The sequence below is a fragment of the Syngnathoides biaculeatus genome, chromosome 18 (genome assembly GCF_019802595.1).
Source record: "Syngnathoides biaculeatus isolate LvHL_M chromosome 18, ASM1980259v1, whole genome shotgun sequence".
Classification (NCBI taxonomy): Eukaryota; Metazoa; Chordata; class Actinopteri; order Syngnathiformes; family Syngnathidae; genus Syngnathoides; species Syngnathoides biaculeatus.
Window position 1 is genome coordinate 6,986,926 of NC_084657.1, and position 20,638 is coordinate 7,007,563.

At 42.5% G+C, this 20,638-nt stretch overlaps 1 protein-coding gene across 7 annotated transcripts in view; it reads right to left on the reverse strand.

Moving 5' to 3' along the window:
• Positions 1-16,295: 16,295 nt before the first annotated feature.
• Positions 16,296-20,638, reverse strand: part of LOC133491622 (HMG box transcription factor BBX) — an 81,629-nt gene continuing 77,286 nt past the window's right edge. For 3 of the 7 annotated variants that reach the window (XM_061802981.1, XM_061802980.1, XM_061802975.1), the window contains one exon: positions 16,298-20,066. In XM_061802981.1, coding sequence (XP_061658965.1) covers positions 20,057-20,066 — 10 coding nt within the window. In that variant the 3' untranslated portion in view covers positions 16,298-20,056. Of the gene's footprint in view, positions 20,067-20,638 lie in introns of all 7 variants that reach the window. The other 4 variants (XM_061802976.1, XM_061802977.1, XM_061802978.1 and 1 more) reach the window with 3 other exon arrangements.

The window sequence follows — 20,638 nt, forward strand, 5'->3', positions numbered from 1 at the left end:
TTCTGGGAGTCCACATCACAGACAAACTCACCTGGACTGTAAATACTGTGGTGGTGGTGAGAAAGGCCCAGCACCGACTCCACTTCCTGAGAGAGCTCAGCAAGAAGAATCTGGAAGCTAAACTGCTGCTGGCTTTCTATAGAACCACTATGGAGCCATCAACACCTTGAACTCAAGACCACTGAATATAAACACTACCTCACCACCATAATGTAAATCTGTGCAACTTCACTTTCTTTTATTTTGCTTTTCTACCTCAAATGGGTAATTTTACCAATGCCTGGACATGGGGAATAAGACTCTCAACACCATTTTTTTTTTTTTTAGTTCTTTTTAGCAATAACTGTACCTTGATTGTAAATATCTTTAGCTGAGTCACTTTATCTCACATCTAATGTTTTATTTTATTACATTTAAATTGATTGAAGGACCTTGTGGAGTCGCGCTTATCTCGTTTGGACAATGACAGTAAAGGCTTTTCATTTGATTTAATTTGATATGTGTCGGACGGGACAGTGAGGACTGGTGAGTACATCCACCTCATGGTTCTGAGGAATCAAATACGGCCTCATCTGTATGTTCTCCCTGTGCCTGCGTGGGTTTTCTCCGTGTAGTCTGCTGTCCTCCCTCATCGCCAAAACATGCATGAAAGGTGAATTGAAGACTTTCAATTGTCCATAGATTTAAATTTGAGTGTGAATATTTGTTTGTTTAAATGTGCCTTGCGATCTGCCAGCCAGTTCAGGGTGTACCCTACGTCCTGCCCGCAGTTAGCTGGAATATGCTCCATTACACCCATCCAGTGAGGATAAGTGGTGTAGAAAATAGTTGCATGTGTATCACACTTCACTGTAAATCTATACTTCATAAGAATCTGTGGTATGACATGGTCATATTGTACCTCCTCAAAAAAGGGTGCAGCCAAATCTGGTGTGACTAATTAGCACCAGTTTGGTGTGGTGTAGTGTATTCTAGTGTAGAACCTTGCTAAACACACTAGGTTAACGTTATAAATAGACGCTTTTTCCTCCACAGGAATGCGACAAGACCAGCAACAACCACCAACACAAGGACAAAACTCCCCAAAAAACAAGCCAAGTGCCAAAATGACAGTCACAAAATGTACTGTAATGATAAAGTTCCTATTGCAGGAATATTAAATGAAATGAGACTGAAGCAAAAAAAAACCCTAAGTTTTGACAGGTTTCCATTTAAAATGTATGTACTGAATTTCAATGTCTTATGTAGTTCACGTGGCGGCATGGTGGAGGAGTTGTAAAGCGTTGGCCTCACAGTTCTGAGGACCAGAGTTCAAATCCTGGCCCCACCTGCGTGGAGTTTGCATGCTCTTCCCGTGCCTGTGTGGCTTTTCCCTGGGCACTCCGGTTCCTTTGCACATCCCAAAAACGTGCATGAATTGGAGACTCTAAATTGCCCCGAGGTGTGACTGTGAGTGTGGCTGTTTGTCTCTATGACCCCTGTGATTGGCCGGCAACCAGTTCAGGGTGTATCCTGCCTCCTGCCCAATGACAGCTAGAATAGGCTTCAGCACTCACGTGACCCTCTTGAGGATAAGCAGCTCAGAAAATGGATGGATGGATGGATGAAGTATTTATGAATTAAACATTTCATTTCATTTATGACACCTCTTTGAGCCGTCACCTTTTTGTGGTGGAGGGGTTTGTGTGTCCCAGTGATCCTCGGAGGCAAGTTGTCTGGGGGTTCGCACCACTGGTAGGGTCAACCATGGCAAAAAAGGTCCTAGGTAAGGGACCATGCAAAGTGTGACTCCATAAACCCTGATGACGAATCCAAATATTGGATTTATGTTTCCCTTGCCAGGAGGCCGGTCAACGGGGCCCACCTCTTGAGCCAGGCCTGGAAGTGGAGCTTGAAGGCGAGCACCTGGGACCACACCCATGGGGCTCAGGCGAAGACAGCTCGAAAAGGGTATGTGGTATCCCCTTTTCCATGTGTTCACCATCTGTGGGAAGGGTCGGGTGCAGTGAGGGCTGAGCGGTGGCTGAAGGCTATCCGATCCCCGGCGAGAGACGCAAGTTGTAAGGACGTGGAATGTCACTTCCAAGGCAGGGAAGGAGCCCGAGTTCGTGTGTGAGTTCGAGAAATTCCGACTAGATATAGTCAGGCTTGTCTCCACACAGGACTTGGGGTCTGGTACCAGTCTTCTTGAGAAGGGTTCGGCTCTCTTCCACTCTGGTGTTGCACATGGTGAGTGACGCCATACAGATATGCGTGTGGTTATTGGCCCCCGGCTCGGTGCCAGTATGTTGGGGTTCACTCCGGGAAACAAGAGGATAGACTGCCATCAGGTGAGGGCATGGGTTCTGACCGTTGTTTGTGCTATGCACCAAACAATGGTTCAGAGTAACCAGACTTTTTGGAGTCCTTAGAGGGAGTGCTGGAGAGCGCTCCCATTGCTTTGCTATTGGAATTCTATGTTCACGTGGCCAATGACATTGAGACCTGAAAGATTGTGAAGAACGCCCTCCCCCACCACCACTCCTCCTTCTGATCAGATCCCAAGCAGTATTCTGTTGCTAGACATCTGTGTCTATCACGGTTTGTTCATAACGAACATCATGTTCAAGCATGAAGGCCTTCATCTTTGCATTTGGCATTTGTAGTTGTGTCATTGGGGGAGTTGTCGATTGATCATCACCTGGTGGTGAGTTGGTTTCGATGGTGGAGGATGATGGCGGTCTGACAAGGAAGGCCCAAACAAACCATGAGGGTTTGTTGGGAATGTTTGGCAGAATCTCCTATTGGAAAGGGTTGTAAATCCCACCTCTAAGAGAACTTTGGTCATATGGTCAGGTCATGCGGGGGACATTTACATCTTTTGTCTTCGTTTCACTTTTTGAGTTTTTTTTTTTTTTTTTTTTGAGAGGGTAGTAACTTTGGTTTCGAGGCTTCGTTGGGGATCTATGAACACATCACATGTTTTATGCACGGCGATGTGCCTGCCTATGCTGAAGTGATTGCTAAATTTAGCATTTATCTGCTGACATATGAATGTTTCTGTATTCTTGTGCACTTTTTGGTCTGTTTCTTCTGCGAGTTCAACTTCACCACATTTTTTTTAGAATTGTGCGACGGGCGGTGGACCACAGGAAGTTTTGGTGAGCTCATTGGTCACTCGCGATCACACCTAGGGGCACTTTAAAAGCAAAGCAAAGCAAATTTATTTGTATAGTGTATTTCATACATGAGGTAACTTAATGTGCTTGACATGATTAAAAGCATTTGAAAACAAAGGGATAAAACATTTAAAATTGGATAAAAACAATAAAAAATGACAAACAAAACCTGTATAAAAAAGACAATTAAAACCACGTATAGTGCAAGTAATATGATTAAAACATAGATATACTCTTAAAAAGCATGAGAAAAAAGAAGGGTTTTCAACTTGGAGTTAAAAACATTCACACTTGGGGCTGACCTCACCTCTGTTGGCAACTTATTCCATTTGTGTGCAGCATTGTCATTAGCAAGACTTGTCCAAAGGGGTGTGGCCACACCACTGCTCTGGGCGGTGACACCTGTCATTGCTCATAGCTATTTCACATTGGGACTGTAATTAGACAGGCATTTAAAGGGCCACTGTCATGAAATGGATGATTTTTAGTATGTTATTAATGAAAAAACGGCAGCCAATATGGGCCCATGCGTTTTTTTCACCACAAAACATGATTTTGACATAAACAGCTTTTTGCAACTCGCGCCATGAAAATTCGAGAAGAAGCAGGAAGTGACGTAAAGGACAGAGGTGCCCCCAATGGACTCATTTGTTTCCATTAGTTTTACCTCAGGGAAGGTAGCTCGTTGTTCCTTCGTGTTAGCCAAAATGCCGGCTCGTTGCATTCCTGGACATTGCTTGAACACTCGGGAGAATGGATTTACCCTTCATAAGTTTGCAAGAGACCTGGTTAGTCGTGAAAAATAGGTTGCACGGGGGCAGAGGATGAGAGCTTCGTGGGTTCCAAATGACAGGTAGGTGTGTATACAGCTACAAAAAAAAAATACTAACATAACAAAAAATCCGCGTACGAAATATATCGATGTGCACGTCGGACGGCATCGTGCTGCTACGTTGCTTAACCAGCGAAGGCTGCGCTTCGGGCTCGCGGACGGCGGCGGCTCTGAAGAACGCAGCCGACAATGCCTCACTCAGCCGCATGCAACGACAACGCAGTAAAGTGCCCCAGCTCGACGATGTTGTCATCACGTACTGCAGTGGCTATCAACAACCCTCTAAAGCAGCACGGCTCAGCTCCGTGATAAGCCACCTTGGCGCAGAAAATGAGCCCCATCGGCCGGCTGCGATGAGCTGCAATGGCTCATCTCCGCCGCAGAAGTGGATCGGATGGGGAGGCGGTTTGGCCGTGGTCGCATATCATCTGAACATGACTCGAAACAATAGTGTAATATTACCCCGGTAACGTCACTTGGTAGTGTGGTGGTGTTCTTTTCGAAAAGAGCTTTCGTGTCAGAAGGGCCGTGTTTGTCTCCCATGGTAGGGTGCACCGCGTGTTTTCATTGGCGAATGTCCGGGTGCGTCACGGACAGAGGATGCAGCCAATATGGTGACCACTTGGATGTCGTAGAATTACACTTCTGCAACTTTGCGCATGGATGACGCGCTCTCCGCTCACATTTATTTTTTTCGTATAGACATTAAAGTGAATAATGTTATATGTATTTTACATTACAATATCTATTTTAGAATGTTTATAGGGATGACACTTGACCTTTAAGTTGGAGTTTTTGTCACTGGCATTTGCCAATTCATTGCTTTGAGTTAGTGAGTTTGCACTGGGTCACCGGGTGCGGACACTGCTTCTGAAATAAACCCCACTGGACATTATGCCTTTGCCTCGGATTCCTGCATTTGGTCCTCCCCCGCACCACTTGGCTCGTGACAGAATGAACTGGTCAGACACGGACCCAGCGGACTCAAAGATTAATCACGTTCCTGTCCTGGCGGCGACCCTTCCCCGGCCCCCTGATGACCGTGTCTCGGCGGCGACCTGTCCACGGCCGCCTGACGACCTCATCTTGGCGGCCACAACACCTCCACGGCTGCCTCACGTTCCTGTTTCGGTGGGTACGGCGACCAGTTCCTGGCCGCTTCGCGTTCCTGTTTTGGCAGCGATGTGACTTGTCCCCGGCCAGTTCGCGACCAGGCTTGGCGGCAACCGATCCCTGGCTAGGGCTGGAGCACTGCCAGGAGGGGAGTGGCCTGGTCGCCGCTCTGGTCGGTGTACCTCTGGCACTCATCACAGCTGTTGCGCATCCGGCACGTTAATTGAACATGTATTTATGTTAGTTTTCGTCAACCCACTGGACATTATGTGTTTGCCTAGGATTCCTGCATTTGAGTCCTCCCCCACACCGATGGCTCGTGACAAGGATATGACCACGTTTGCTTTGGACTCTGCACTCCATTATTAGACCTGATTCAGTCGATCTCAGAGCTCTACTAGATTTGTATTCTGCCAGGATTTCTTTCATGAATTCGTGACCTAAATCATTTAGTGATTTAAGACCAGTGGCAGAACTATTCTAAAGCTGACTGGAAGCCAGTATAAGGACTTTAGAATTGGAGTTACATGCACTGACCTCTTTGTAATGGTCAGAACACATGCTGCAGCATTCTAAATGAGCTGCAGTTGTATAATGCTCTCTTTGTGAGCTTTTCAGCCACAGCAAACAGAGCACGAGTATTGCTGAGGTTCTGACTGATGATTTCAGAAAACAGTTGCTCTCTAGCTCTGACTAACTGTTGGTTAAAATTACAAAGACAACATTTAGTGTCCAATTTATGTTGCATGTTTTTGGGATGGAGGAGGAAACCGGAGTGCCCGGAGAAAACCTGCACAGGCACGGGGAGAACATGCAAACTCCACAAAGGCGAGTCTGGGATTGAACCTGGGACCTCAGAACTGTAAGGCCAATACAACATTTGCACCACTGTGCCGCCACTTAAAAATAATAATGAAAAAAAAAAAGTCAACCTTCAAACATGTATTTAAACTATAAACCATGAACATTTCTGAAAAATAAAGTTAATTAATTAAGTAATTAATCGGTTAAATTGAGCTCATTACTTTATGACTGCCCCGTGTAGATTTTACTTTCTGCCACTCCATCGATGTAGTTGTTCATGTCAGTATTGCAATGAATTAACGCTACCATTAATTTTAACCCCTCCTGCAAAGGAGTGGAGCCTTCAATTTGAATGGAGTACACTTTTCGTGTAGTTTCAATTACACTATAAAAGTGGCAGAAGTACTTTCCAGAGGCTAACATTTACCCATTCATAGACCAATGAGCAGACTGCTGCCATACAAGACGATACCAGCCCGACTAGGAGAAATTTAGGGTTCAGTGTCGTGGGCAAGGACAACAACAGCAGAGTCAGAGCTGAGATTCAATCTTTTCATCCCTTCGGTCTCTGGACAACCTGCCCAAACAACTCATCCACAGGCATTCGGTTTAGTTTGTCTGGTCAAGTGTTTAAATTGACAATGTTCACATCACATCACCTTAATAAAATGCATTCCACAACTGTCAATCTGGCTATCTGGTTTATGTATGATTTCAAATTGAAAAAAAAACGCAAGAAACTCTACGCCATGAGGAATAGTTGCCATTTTAATAAGTCTTCAGTAAGCAAATTATTGTGTCAGCAGAAAATGTATAAAGCCGAATAATTACATCAGCAGTGTTATAACAGGGGCTGAAAGCTCGTGTGTACAAAGAGACAAAATGGGCGAAGTGAATTCTCAACTAGCAGGTTAAATAAGGCAAGGCTCCATTTGTCAACTGATCTTAAAAAACATTTCAATCGGAATGAGAACCTATTAAGTAGATTAGACAAAATGCTTTAAATGTAAAGAGGTCAAGATATACAGTGAAGAAAATAGGTATTTGAACACCCTGCTATATTGCAAGTTCTCCTGCTTAGAAATCATGGAGGGGTCTGAAATATTCATCATAGGTCCATGTCCACTGTGAGAGAGAGAGAGAGAGAGAAGAGAGAGAGAGAGAGAGAGAGAGAAGAGAAAAATTCAGAAATCACAATGTATTATTCTTTACTGATTTATTTGTGATTTTGCTCCAAATAAGTATTTGAACATCTGAGAAAACCAAAATTAATATTTGGTACAGTAGCCTTTGTTTTCCATTACAGAGGTCAAACATTTCCTGTAGTTGTTCACCAGGTTTGCACACACTGCAGGAGGGATTTTGGCCCACTCCTCCACACAGATTTGATCTAGATCAGATAGGTTTCTGGGCTGTTGCTGAGAAACACAGAGTTTCAGCTCCCTCCAAAGATTTTCTATTGGGTTTAGGTCTGGAGACTGGCTAGGCCACGCCAGAACCTTGATATGCTTCTGACAGAGCCACTCCTTGGTTTTCCTGGCTGTTTGGTTCGGGTCATTGTCATGTTGAAAGACCCAGCCACGACCCATCTACTTCAATGGTCTGACTGAGGGAAAGAGGTTGTTCCCCGAAATCTCACAATACATGGCTGCGGTCATCCTCTCCTTAATACCGTGCAGTGGTCCTGTCCAATGTCCAGAAAAACACCCCCAAAGCATGATGCTACTACCCCATGTTTGACAGTAGGGATGGTGTTCTTGGGATGGAACTCATCATTCGTCTTCCTCCAAACACGGTAAGTGGAATTATGACCAAAAAGTTCCATTTTGGTCTCATCTGACCACAAAACCTTCTCCCATGACTCTGGTCGTTGGCAAACTTATGACAGACCTTGACATTTGCTGGTTTAAGCAGGGGAACCTTCCGTGCCATGCATGATTTCAAACCATGACGTCTTAGAGTATTACCAACAATCACCTTGGAAACGGTGGTCCCAGCTCTTTTCAGGTCTTTGACCAAGTCCTGTCGTGGAGTCCTGGGCTGATTCCTCACCTTTCTAAGGATCATTGACACCCCACAAGGTGATGTCTTGCATGGGGCTCCACTTCGATTGAGATTGACCGTCATGTTTAGCTTCTTCAATTTTCTAATGATTGCTCCAATAGTGAAGCTTTTTTCACCAAGCTGCTTGCCAATTTCTCCGTAGCCCTTTCGACCTGTGTGGAGTTGTACAGTTTTGTCTCTGGTGTCTTTGGACACCTCTTTGGTCTTGGCCATGTTACAAGTTTGAGTCTTTCTGATTATGTGGGGTGGACAGGTGTCTTTATGCAGCTAATGAACCTCACATAGGTGCATCTGATTTAGGATAATACATGGAGTGAAGGTGGACTTTTAAAGGCAGACTAACAGGTCTTTGAGGGTCAGAATTCTAGCTGATACACAGGTGTTCAAATCCTTATTTGCAGCTGTATCACACAAATCGTTAAAAAAAAAATCATCCATAGTGATTTATGTATTTTTCTTTTTAGATTATCTCTCTCACAGCGGACACGCACCTACGATGAAAATTCAGACCCCTCCATGATTTCTAAGCAGGAGAACTTGCAATATAGCAAGGTGTTTGAATACTTTTTTTTTCTTCACTGTACACAGCATATAGAAAAAAAAAAAGCCTGCAAATACATTCCCGTAAAGTGTTCAAAGACCATTCACTGTATTACTTCTTCTTTTCCTTTCGTCTTGTCCCATTAGGGGGCGCCACAGCGTGTCATCTTTTTCCATCTAAGCCTGTCTCGTGCATCTTCTTCTCGAACACCCACTGTCCTCATGTCCTCCCTCACAACATCCATCACCCTTTTCTTTGGTCTTCCTCTCGCTCTTTTGCCTGGCAGCTCCATCCTCAGCACCCTTCTCCCAGTATACTCATTCTCTTGCCTCTGGACATATGCAAACCATCTAAGTCTGCTCTCTCGAATCTTGTCTCCAAAACATCCAACTTTGGCTCTCCCTCGAATGAGCTCATTTCTAATCCTATCCGACCTGCTCACTCCGAGCTAGAACCTCAACATCTTCATTTCTGCTACCCCGAGTTCTGCGTCGTGTTGTTTCTTCAGTGCCACCGTCTCTAATCCTCACATCATGGCCGGCCACAACCACTGTTTTAGAAACTTTGACGTTCATCCGAGCAGAGACTCTTCTGTCACATAACACACCAGACACCTTTCGCCATCTGTTCCAACCTGCTTGGACCAGTTTCTTCACTTCCTTACTGTTGTGTATTAATTCGTCACAAATTGAATGTTTTTATTTTACGAATGCCTATCAAAACAACAACAATAAATCCGTTTAAACTCGTGTCAACCACCCCGAACCAACTTGTCCTGCAAACAAAAACATCAAAACGGGAAAAGCTCTTATGAATGTACGTTATACAAACGAGTCTGATAAACTTTGAACTGGTTACATCTTTGCTGAGCTTTTCCGGGTTCACACTTTTCGGGACCAAATTTTATACTTTCATAGCTTACAGTAAAATCAATACTTATTCAAAATGACAGTACTAACACAAAAAGGTTTTTAACAAGTCATGCATGTCCATCCCTCCATTGTCTGAGCCGCTTATCCTCAAATGGGTCACGAGAGTGCTGGAGCCTATCCCAACAGAATATACCCGCTTCAAAGCCAATTAATAATTTTGCTTTTATTTATCATGTGCAAATATTACACCAAAAGAATTCAGCGGTCCCTCTTTTTTGAAGTCTCATTCATTTTGGACACTGTTGTGCTGACCGTTACCTGGAGATTCATACACCGAGAGAAAAAAAAAAGTACGTCTTGCTAAAACAAAAATTAATTCCAAAATTCCTTATCCTTTACTTTTGGCAATTTGTCAATAAAATCACTTTCTATAGGTAATTTATTTCTGCACATCATTTTGTTTATGCAAAGGACTTACTGATGACAATGGGTTTAACTTCCATATTGAAAGAATACAAAAGTAAAATTGAACGGCTTTATTTGTAAAAATAGCTAAAAGGGGAACTTCCATACACAGCCGAGAGCAGCACAGGTCCAGGGCTTGGGGGAGCAGTGAGCTCGCTCGCACGGCTCAAGGGAGTCACGAGCGAGCTGTGGGGCTTGGGGAGGGAGCTCACGGCTCCGCCGCTCAGTTGATCGGAAAGACGGAGGAATACTTCCATACACAGCCGTGAGCGGCACTTTGTACATTTAACTTTTAACACCCGTAAACTAATTCGATAAATGTAGGTGTGTTTCCTAATAAAAACACGTATCAGCTACCTTTAATGCAAGGGAATTATGCCTTTTTATTTAAGTATTTTTTTCGGTTTTATTTTATTATTTGATTTAATCAGAAGGGTATTTTACATATCCCAAAGAAAGGCTGTCAGGTCCACAAAAATAGTGCAGAGGAAGGAAAAGGATGAACAAGGAAAGGACAGTTTTCCTTCAAAGAGGGTTTGTCAATAACAAGTAAAATAAATATCAACAAAGTTTCACTGATCAGCACAGTAAATGAGGACAAGATTCTGGCCAACTTCTCTCATGAAGCTCTCAGCAAAGCCCCTCTGGCCACTGAAACAAGACATTAAATCAAACAAAGCTTTTAAACGACATTCCTGGTAAATGTCACATCAGAGGCATAACAGAGTCAGGACTTATCCGTCTTTTTGACAGGTGTGTCTTAAAGCTCAAGTGTCGTCAAACGGATAATTTTTGGTATATTATTAATGAAAAACCCACAGCCAATATGGTCCCATGTGTTTTTTCACCACAAAAAATGATTTTGACGTATACAGGTTTTTGTAACTCCCGCCACGAAAATCCTCTCAGGGATTTGTTTTCGAGAAGAAGCAGGAAGTGACGTAAAGGACAGTCGCGCCCCCTCGTGGACTCGTTTGTTTCCATTAGTTTTACCTCTGCGAAGGTAGCTCGTTGTTCCTTCGTGTTAGCCAAAATGCCGGCTCATTGCATTGCTGGACATTGCTTGAACACTCGGGAGAATGGAATTACCCTTCATAAGTTTGAAAGAGACACTGTTCGTTGTGAAAAATGGATTGCACGGGTGCAGAGGACGAGAGCTTCGTGGGTTCCAAATAACAGGTAGGTGTGTATACAGCTACTAAAAAAAAATAGTTTGGGGCGGAGCACGTAATCGGTCTCTCTCATAACGTAGCAAAAGATCCTCGTATGAAATGTGTTGATGTGCGCATACATCTACTAAAAAAAATAATAGTTTGGGGCGGACCACGTAATCGGTCTCTCTCATAATATAACAAAAGATCCACGTATGAAATGTGTCGATGTGCGCATCGCCCAGCCAACAATGTCTCACTCAGCCTACAACGTAGCTCGCCTCCACCCCCTCCTTATATAGCACGGCGGGCCGAAACTCAGACACACAGGCTGAGGCGCCGCGTTCGGCGGTCACATCTTCCGCGAAGGTTGTGCGTCGGGCTTTGCGACAGGGGCGGCTCTGCAGAACCCAGTTGAGAATGCGCTACTCAGTCGTGTGCGAGCATGAAGCACGCCGGCTCGACTGTGAACACAAAGCAGCACCGCTCGGCTCCGTCATAAGCCACACCGGCCGGCTGCGATGAGCTGCGATGGCTCATCTCCGCCGCGGGAGTGGATTGGACGGGATGCGGTTTGGCCGTGATCGGAAATCATCTGAATATGGCTCGAAATAATCGGGTAATATTGCCCTGAGGGCTCGAAACAATAGTGTAATATTGCCCCGGTAACTTCACTCGGTTGTGTGGTGTTGTCGTTTTCGAAAAGAGTTTCCGTGTCAGAAGGGGTATTGGAAAAATCCAAATATCTCTGTTGTTCGGCTTCCATAGTAGCAGGCACTGCATGTTTTCAACGGCGGAAGTGACGATGACGTCAAGGACAGATGACGCGACTAATATGGCGACCACTTGGATGTCGAGGGACACTCAATTGCGCAACTTTGTGCATGGATGACGCGCTCTCCGCTCACTTTTTTTTTTTCTCGTATAGACATTCAAATGAATACTGTTATATGTATTTTTCATTACAATATCTATTTTAGAATGCTTATAGGATTTCAGCCACACTTTAAGTACCAAGTCACATAACTATTGCCTCGTTAAGATTACACTGCACTGCTATGTTGCTGTGGCAAATAATTTCAACACAAGAGCGGTTGGAATGAGTCTACATTCAAACTCATGTTAAATGGGAATCAACACACACCTGCCATAATTTAAACTGCCTCTCATTTCACCAAAATAAAGTTCAGCTTTTCTACGAGGTCTTTCTTGATTTTAAATGTATTTATTTTTTTTTTGCTTTCTAGCAGAAGCCGGAAGGTTTTGTGCAAACAGACCTGGACGACATTGTGAGGCTCAATTTAATTGATAATTTATTAATCCAAGACACTGTATATAGTTATATAGTATAGCTCATCAATTATGTATACATTTTGCTACTCCGCGTTTTTCATCTCTCTGACCAAGGCCCTCCTTCCTTGGTTACTCACCCAGGTCTGACGGCCTCATATAAAAAGGTTGCTGGTGGTTCCAAACTTCTTCCATGTTCAAATAATAGTAAGCACAGTGTTTTTCGGGGCCTTCAATGCTGCTGAAATTCTTTTGTATCCTTTTTCAGATTTGTCCCTTGACACAATCCAGTGTCAGAGGTCTACAGATAATTCCTTTGACTTTATTGCTGGTTTCTGCTCTGATCAGCATCCCAACTCTCAAGACCTAATATATACAAGTGTGTGTCATTCCAAATGACGCTCAATCAACTGAATTTAGCATTCAAGTTGTAGAAGAATCTCAAGGATGATCAGTGAAAATCAAACAGACCTGAGAGAGAGTAGGAATGTGCTGCTTCGATCAAAAATGATTTATTCCCTATGACGTCATCACTTCACACGTGACCAGCGCCCATGCCCGCTGACGTCACCTCTTGGGACGTGTGTGTGTGTGTGTGTGAGTCCAACGTTCATCTGCATGTAATTCTAATTACTTTCAAATGATTTGTGTAGAATGTGACGCTTGATGTAGTCCAACTTCCATTCTATCCACACGTTTCCTTCCATAAACTTCCTTTCTACTTTGGCTTCCCAACATTTTTCATACCAGACCTTTCTTTTTCAAAAAAGAGAACATCTTGTCCAGTTTTATCGCTTTTTCTTCTATTTGCGCATACTCCAATATTCATTGCATCTGCAATCATTACATCACCGCAAATAATACAGTGGGCCGTTGCCTTTTCAAAGTTCATTGTTCACGGCACCGCATATTCATGAATTTTGTTTTCATAATGTACCCTATATCTTAACTTAACTTAATCTTAACTTCACTCCTAAATAAACAGGACGCCTTATGTCCATCCTGTGTTCCAAAATCTGTAAATGTTGTCATGTGACTAGTCCAATGCTGTCCACCTGAACACACTGGTTACATTTTTAGCATGCATGCTAAGATGTGGTCTAGCCTAGCGTGTATGCAAGCTAACGTGATGGCACTCACAAGACCGTGAGGAACAGTGTTCTCTCTAAACTCCATACTGCTTATGTGGAACTCTGCACACAGGGTTCATACTCAGTCTGACCCAAAAAATTTAAGGGCCTTTTAGGGGCATTCTTAGGGGCTGACACAGAAAAAATTTTGGGCCGACACGAAAAATTTAGGGCCATCGTGGGAAATCAAGAGTAAGGAAAAAAAGACTCACCCAATGGTGCCATCAACCGTTCTTGGTTCATCAAAGGTTCCAGTACCTCAGTACCTGTGACAGTGATCACCTGTCGCCCCTTGTGGTAGTTCTCATTGACATGACCATTGTCAACGTCTTCACATAACAGTATACAGAAAAATAGATTCTAACTACAATTGCAACTATATACACAAATGTCTTCTACTGATGTCTGTTTCAGCACCCCTACTCTAGCTCCTTGAGCCTACCCAGTACCTCCTCTTTGTTGCTGCAGAGGTGCCAATGTGGCTCTCTTGTCCTTTGTTCTGCCTGAGTGCATTGGCCTCAGTGATAAACCTCAGATTCCTCTTTTCTTCTGCCTCCTCACACAGCCTGTCAGCCTTCTCAATAAGCGTTGATATGTCAGTCTCTATTCTGGCTTTTTTGGCTTTGAGGCAGTAGAGATGAAAAGTGGGCAGCGATGCCAAATGTAGCCAGGTACGAAGTCTTCCTTTCCACACAGTGGTAGTTTTTAGCAATGTCACTGTCTGGGAACATGACTGCAAACACTTTCGAATTATTTTCACAAGATTTGTAACTGTAATGGCTGCAGATCACTTTTAAAGTCCACACGATCTCTGCCTGTAACGAGTCAGTCTTCGTGTATTGATTGTATAAAGCCTGACTTCTGGCTGGAGAACTGTAGGTGCGCATTAGGGATCGCAAGCAGTTACAAATAACCGGTTATAACCGGTTTTCGTTTTTTTTTTTTTTTTTTTTTTTTAAACGAAACCGTAATCGGACTTTCGAAATCGGTTAAAATTTCCAATCATTTCTTCCGGTTCCGGTACTCCACATTGCGCTATTTTTTCAACATCATTTCCACTTTTTTCAAGTTTCGCTGTTAGAGTAAAGTTGGACTCAAAAGAACATTCAGTTAAATCAAAGAAACATCAAACATGGCATTGAGGAAACGCTCGGTATACTTTCATGCCCTTTCTGAAAGTCCGAAAGAAGAATGTTAACATTAAAACATTTTTACAAAAAAAAAAAAAAAATTAACAAACGAGTGCGTTGTTGAAAGCCACATTCAACAAGCTTGTTTGTCAATATTGTATACAAACTACCCCATTACCGCGGAGTAAATTAACGATCGAAAGTGTAGCGCCGGAGAAAAGGAGCCGGAGGCGGAGTGTCGGACACAGGAACAAAAATTGTTTTATTGGCAGACATCAAAACACTACTCGCATAACGGGGAACTCTGTGAACTCGTCACTCCGGAAGAGCAACAACAAAAACAGTCCGTGCGGGACACCGCACCCCAACTCGAGGTCCCGCGGGTGAATTATGTAAACACCACTATGGTACCGTTTTTTTTTTGCTACAGTTGTTCGGTTAAAACCGGTTATGATAGTAAGCGTTTTTTTGCGATCCCTAGTGCCCATCCACTGCTTGTACCACTGCCTGAAGTTGATGCTTCACTATCTTGATATTTTGACAGAAACAGATTCATACCAACGGAAGATGAAATAGTCTTTGCCAAATCAGCGTGTCTCCTGTTTTTCCGGTGCGACTCCAGCGCTTTGACGCCCATCTTTTCAAGCTGGTAACTCTGCTTGCACAGATGGCAGTAAAACATGTGCCGATCTTTTGGATCTCGACGAACCCAGCTCCCAAACGCCTTACTTTCAACCCAAGCTTCTTGAAAAATGCACTTCCCCGTGATACAAGTTGGATCGATGAGAGAACTACGCTACGTCGTAACGAAGACGAACTGAAATGCCTACTCACGGAAACAAACAATGGAATATCGACAAGATGGCGACGAGTTGTCAACACGGTGACTTCCGTTGACAATTTCCGCCTGATTTGGACGCCAGACCGATCGCATTTTTTTTTTTTTTTTTATTAATTCAGATTAATTCATTTTTAGGGAGAATTTTGGCGGTAGACGTCCTCCCTTTGATTTTTTTTAATGTAAGGCCTTTTTAGGGGCTTGACCGGTTTTCGCGGATTTTAAGGACTTTTAGGAGCCCCTAAATGCACCTTCGAAAATTTAGGGGTTTTTAGGGACTTTTAGGGCTGCGTGCGAAACCTGGCACATGGACATTGTGCTGCATGCAAAAATAAATAAAGTAAAAATACAACCTGAATTGAAAGTACCATATAACATAACTATTCAGTTTGTGCCATTTTGTAATGTGATTGAATGAGTGACGGGTGAATTGCTGCATCCTATTCACATACGTACTTACGCACCCCGTCAACCGATGTTTACAATGACAGGGTCCTTATGCGCCGCCCAACACTGGTGTTGAGTTCGCAAACATTTTTGGGCACGGTAGAGCGAAAATGTGCGAGACATGTTACTTTAATCTTTTACCCTTGTGGTGAAAGTAAAAAAGTAAAAAAAAGAAATGCACTTATTTTGAGATGCAATGACTGTCGGTGTATGCGCAAATAGAAGAAAAAGCGGTGAAACTGGACAAAAGATTGTCTTTTTCTAGCGAGAAAGTTCTGGTATGAAAAAAGTAGAAATTTAGTTTACGGAAAGAAACTTGTGGACTGGATGGAAGATGCACTTACTCAAGCGGAGTGGTACATTATTGCAGGAGAGAACAAACGACTGGGAGAAAAAGAACGAGCTGTGTTAGACGCTAAAGGAGATCTCACAGCTTGTGGATATTTGTGCTACATTTCAAGCTTTCAGTGCAGTGTGAAAGAGGATTTAATTCGATGACTCATATCAAAACAGCATCTCAAAATCATTTTGAAGTGACACATTTGGACCAACTGATGCTCATAAAGTCCAAGCAAGTAGCAGACGAAGCCATCAACCTGGACAAAGTGTACAATCATTGAAGAAGTGAGAAGGACAGATGTGAAAAAGTAAGGTAAATTTTAAGTCAGATTTGTACATATTCTAGTGACATTTATAAAAGATGTTTTATTTATGGCTATTAATCATTAAATTATATTATGACTAGATCATTCATGGGTAGGAGAAATGCTAACAAAAGGCAATGTATCACAAGCTACAGCACACTTTACTGTGGAAAATGGGAATGTTTTAATGTGAACAAAATGTTATTTCTGAAAGGTGTGTATGTCTCATTTCTTCCAAAGCAAGAAACTCACCCAAGGCCAAAACTGGACTTCACTGGCCTAAGCCAAAGCAGAACTCTCACATAACATACTACAAATCTCACAAACGATGTTCAATCAAAGACTTTTGTCTTTTTCATTTTGAGTGGGGCAAATGAGTTACATTAAAAGTTAACTAATGGAAATTGCTGTTGTAATTTGATTCTTTTAATGAGCCATTTAAACTTTCCATGGTCCCAGGTGTGATACAGGTGTGTGGCCACAGTGAGCACCTCTGATGTTGCTCACAGTGGCCTCAGTGTGCTCAGGGAGCTTGTCTCTGTGGCCAGACATATGAAAAATTAGAGGCAACATTGGTGGGCGGTGCTTCGAGGCGAGGGGGGATGGGAGGAGGATCTTGACGTGGTGGATCCTGGAGTCGAACATAGTCTTCACCCTATCCATCCGACCTAACACAATAGCATAACTAGCAAATAATAAAAAAATAATGACGGAAGAAATAACTGATTATTTAATAACTGCATTTTCAACACTATTTACATTCTTTTGGGATGCTAGAGTCTCTTCAGAGCAGCTACTGGCTGGTGCGAAAAACTGGGATTTACGTATGACCCGATTTGTCAACTAATTGTAAAAATAATTGGCAACTAGTGAATTATTATATTACTACATGCACAATACCTTTAACTGCTATACATCTTGGCTGATTTATAACGTGGAATTTGGAAGGCTACACATATTCTCTCCACTTTAATGTTAACGAGCAGCAAAAAAAGGAAATACAGTATTAAAGTTCGCCCAGCTAAACATAAAATTGCAATTGTTCCTCACTTTGTTGGGAGCGCCATCATATGGTAGCTTACATTCACGCTAAAACACATGCTAGCATGCATTTAAACAATGTAACCAGTGTGTTCAGGTGTACTTCATAGAACTAGTCACACAATTACAGATTATAAAACTTGTTGTGCACTTAAGGTGCATTTTGTGTGTGTTTCTTTCGGCTGTCCCTTTTGGGGTCGCCACAGCGTGTCATCTCAGATGAACGCATATACATGTTTGGCACAATTTTTACGCCGGATGCCCTTCCTGACGCAACCCTTCTCAGGGAGTGGAGGCCCCAGTGGGATACGAACCCACAACCCCTGGTGCTCTAACCACTGAGCTACAGGGCCTCTAAATGCACTTAAGGTGCATTCTCCAATTTGAAAAATTTAAGACTTTTAAGTTTGGTTTATGGTTGCGAAAACTTGGTACATATAAATAGGGGCGGCATGGTGGAGCAACTGGAGAGAGCAGGGGTGCTCAATGTGTTGATCGTGAGGCAGTTGGTCGATCGCGTCACACCGTGCCAAAAAAAAAAAAAAAAGACATCAGCCTATCATCCATCTCATCGCTTGATTCAGGTGTGGCCAATATGTCGATCGCACGCACATAAAGGCGCGTTGTAGCAAGCTAGCCTCCTATTTACGGTATCTCTTTTGCTTTCTCCACAGCAGTCGCGAGAGGCTGGATGCTTGAAGAGTAGATCTTGGGGTAAAGAAGTCTGGGTTCCCCTGGGTTAGAGCGTTGGCCTTACAGTTCTGAGGACCGGGGTTGAAATCCTGCCCCCCGTGTGGCGTTTTCATGTTCTCCACGTGCCTGCGTGGGTTTTCTCCCGGTACTCTCCACGCCTCTTACATCCCCAAAGACTCTCGTTAGGATGAGCGTCTCCGAAAAGTGATGGATTATACATAGGTATTTAAATACTGCAGATTTTCGTTATTCGTTGGGGGGGGAGACGTAACTACCGTGAATAATGTACTTATGTACGCATGTTTGAAAGTTTACATTAAAAAAAATATCAATTAAAAAAAAATGCCTTAAGATATGTTTTCACTTTATCATGGAATATTTTTTTTTAAAAAAAGAGAACTATATTCAAATCACCTTTTGAATAAGTCTGTACCATTGGAAAATGTGGAAGACATGAAGGGGTGTGAGTATTTTTTTACTTTATTGATCGAAGAATATGAGGTTTCGCTTAATTTTCAGAATAATTTATTCCATTTCAGTGCCTGATTTTGTAAATCTATTCAATACTTTTAAATTACACAGACAACTAAAACAAAGGTAAACATTTTTCTCTCCTGCCTGCACCGAGGTATTTCTAATGTAATGTGAATCTGGTAACTGCTACAAGTATACAAGTATTTATTTCAGTTTTCATCAGCATAGTGCCTTCTTTTCCTAATTTTCCTCAAGTATTTCTTCTACATCAATAAGATTACTGGTGCCTGAGATGACTGAAGTATGTTTACGTGTACTTCTTCTCGTCTACATCTTGCATTTATATTATAGTGCAACTACGCAGAGAGCATATTTTTGGTACTATTTTACAATTCACTAAACATTTATAGATGAAATGTTCAAGGCCAGAGTATTGCCTTCAATTTAATTTGCATCATAATTTATAAACATCAGAAATGCTGGACATTAATTAAAGTTGAACTGTATTGTAATCTTAATTGTCTTATTTTTAGTTTGCACATACCTCAAACACTTCAAATTGGAAGCTTCTGATGGTTATATAGCATATAACAACACATACCCCTGTCCGACACATTTGAACAGTCATATGTAGAGTTCTACATCTAAAATACCTTTATCAGCTATACATCTTGACTGATTTAGCCTTCATATACAGTGTGGAAGTTGAAAGGATGCACATATTTTCTCTACTTTAATGTTAAGGATCAGCAAAAAAAAAAAAAAAAAAAGAAGCAAATATCAAAGATAACCGAAGTAAAAATAAAATTCAGTTTTGAAATGATTCAAATCTACCTGGATTTGTGCAGCTGTGCCTACTACACAAGTAGCTGTATGACTATGGCGTGAATGAATAATGTGTGCAACTTGTTAAAGCTTCTTTAAGTATCAGGAAAAGCGCGCCAAATGTAATGCACATTATTACTATTATCTAGCCCTATGGTAAAGGTAATTACCCCCTAAACTTAATACTGTAACTGGTTGGCCCAGCCTCAGCAGCAACAATTGATAAGCATTTTCTAGAACTGGCAATGAAGTCTTTCACATCGCTGTGGAGATATTTTGGTCCACTCTTCCTTGCAGACTTGTTCAGCAACACTTTAGACACCACTGGAGGGTTTTCAAAAATGAATGTCCTTTATAAGGTCAATCCAAAGCATTTCAGTCGGATACAACACTGGACTTTTGGCTAGGCCACACCAAAACCTAAATTTTGCTGTTTTTAACCACTTAGAGGTTGACTTGCTGATGTGTTTTGGATCGTTGTCCTGCTTCAGAAACCAAATCCGCTTCAGCATGAGGTCACAAATTGATGGCTGAATATTCTCCTTCAGGATTTTCTGGCAAAGAGCAGAATTCAGAGTTCCATCAATTACAGCAAGTCATCTGGGTCCTGAAGTAATAAAAGCTGCCCCAGACTGTCATACTATTATCACCATGTTTCATTGTTGTTATGCTGTTCTTTTTCTAGAATGCTCCATTACATTTATGCTGGACGGAAAAATACACAGCTTTCGAAAGTTTCAACTTTCATGTCGACAATCCATAGAATATTCTCCCAAAAGTCTTGGGAATCATTCAGACATTTTTCAAAAAAAGTAAGGCATGCCTGTGTTCCTTTTGCTCAACAGTGTCTTTTGCTTTATAACTCTACCGAGGACGCCATTTTCCCCCAGTCTCGTCGTTAATTTTGAGTCAGGAACACCAACCTCAACGCAGGCAAGGCCAATCAATCCTGTCCATGATCAGCAGCTGATACAAGTTTGTATTCGGTCCCTTTAGCAACACCGATCTGTTCAGGTGTCGGAACTGGCTGGATGGTAGGCACTGATCCAGGTTTTAACATTTTTTTTTTCAACATTTAAAACCCATCTCAGACATGAGTACACCAGTAAAAGAGTCTGGGGCAATT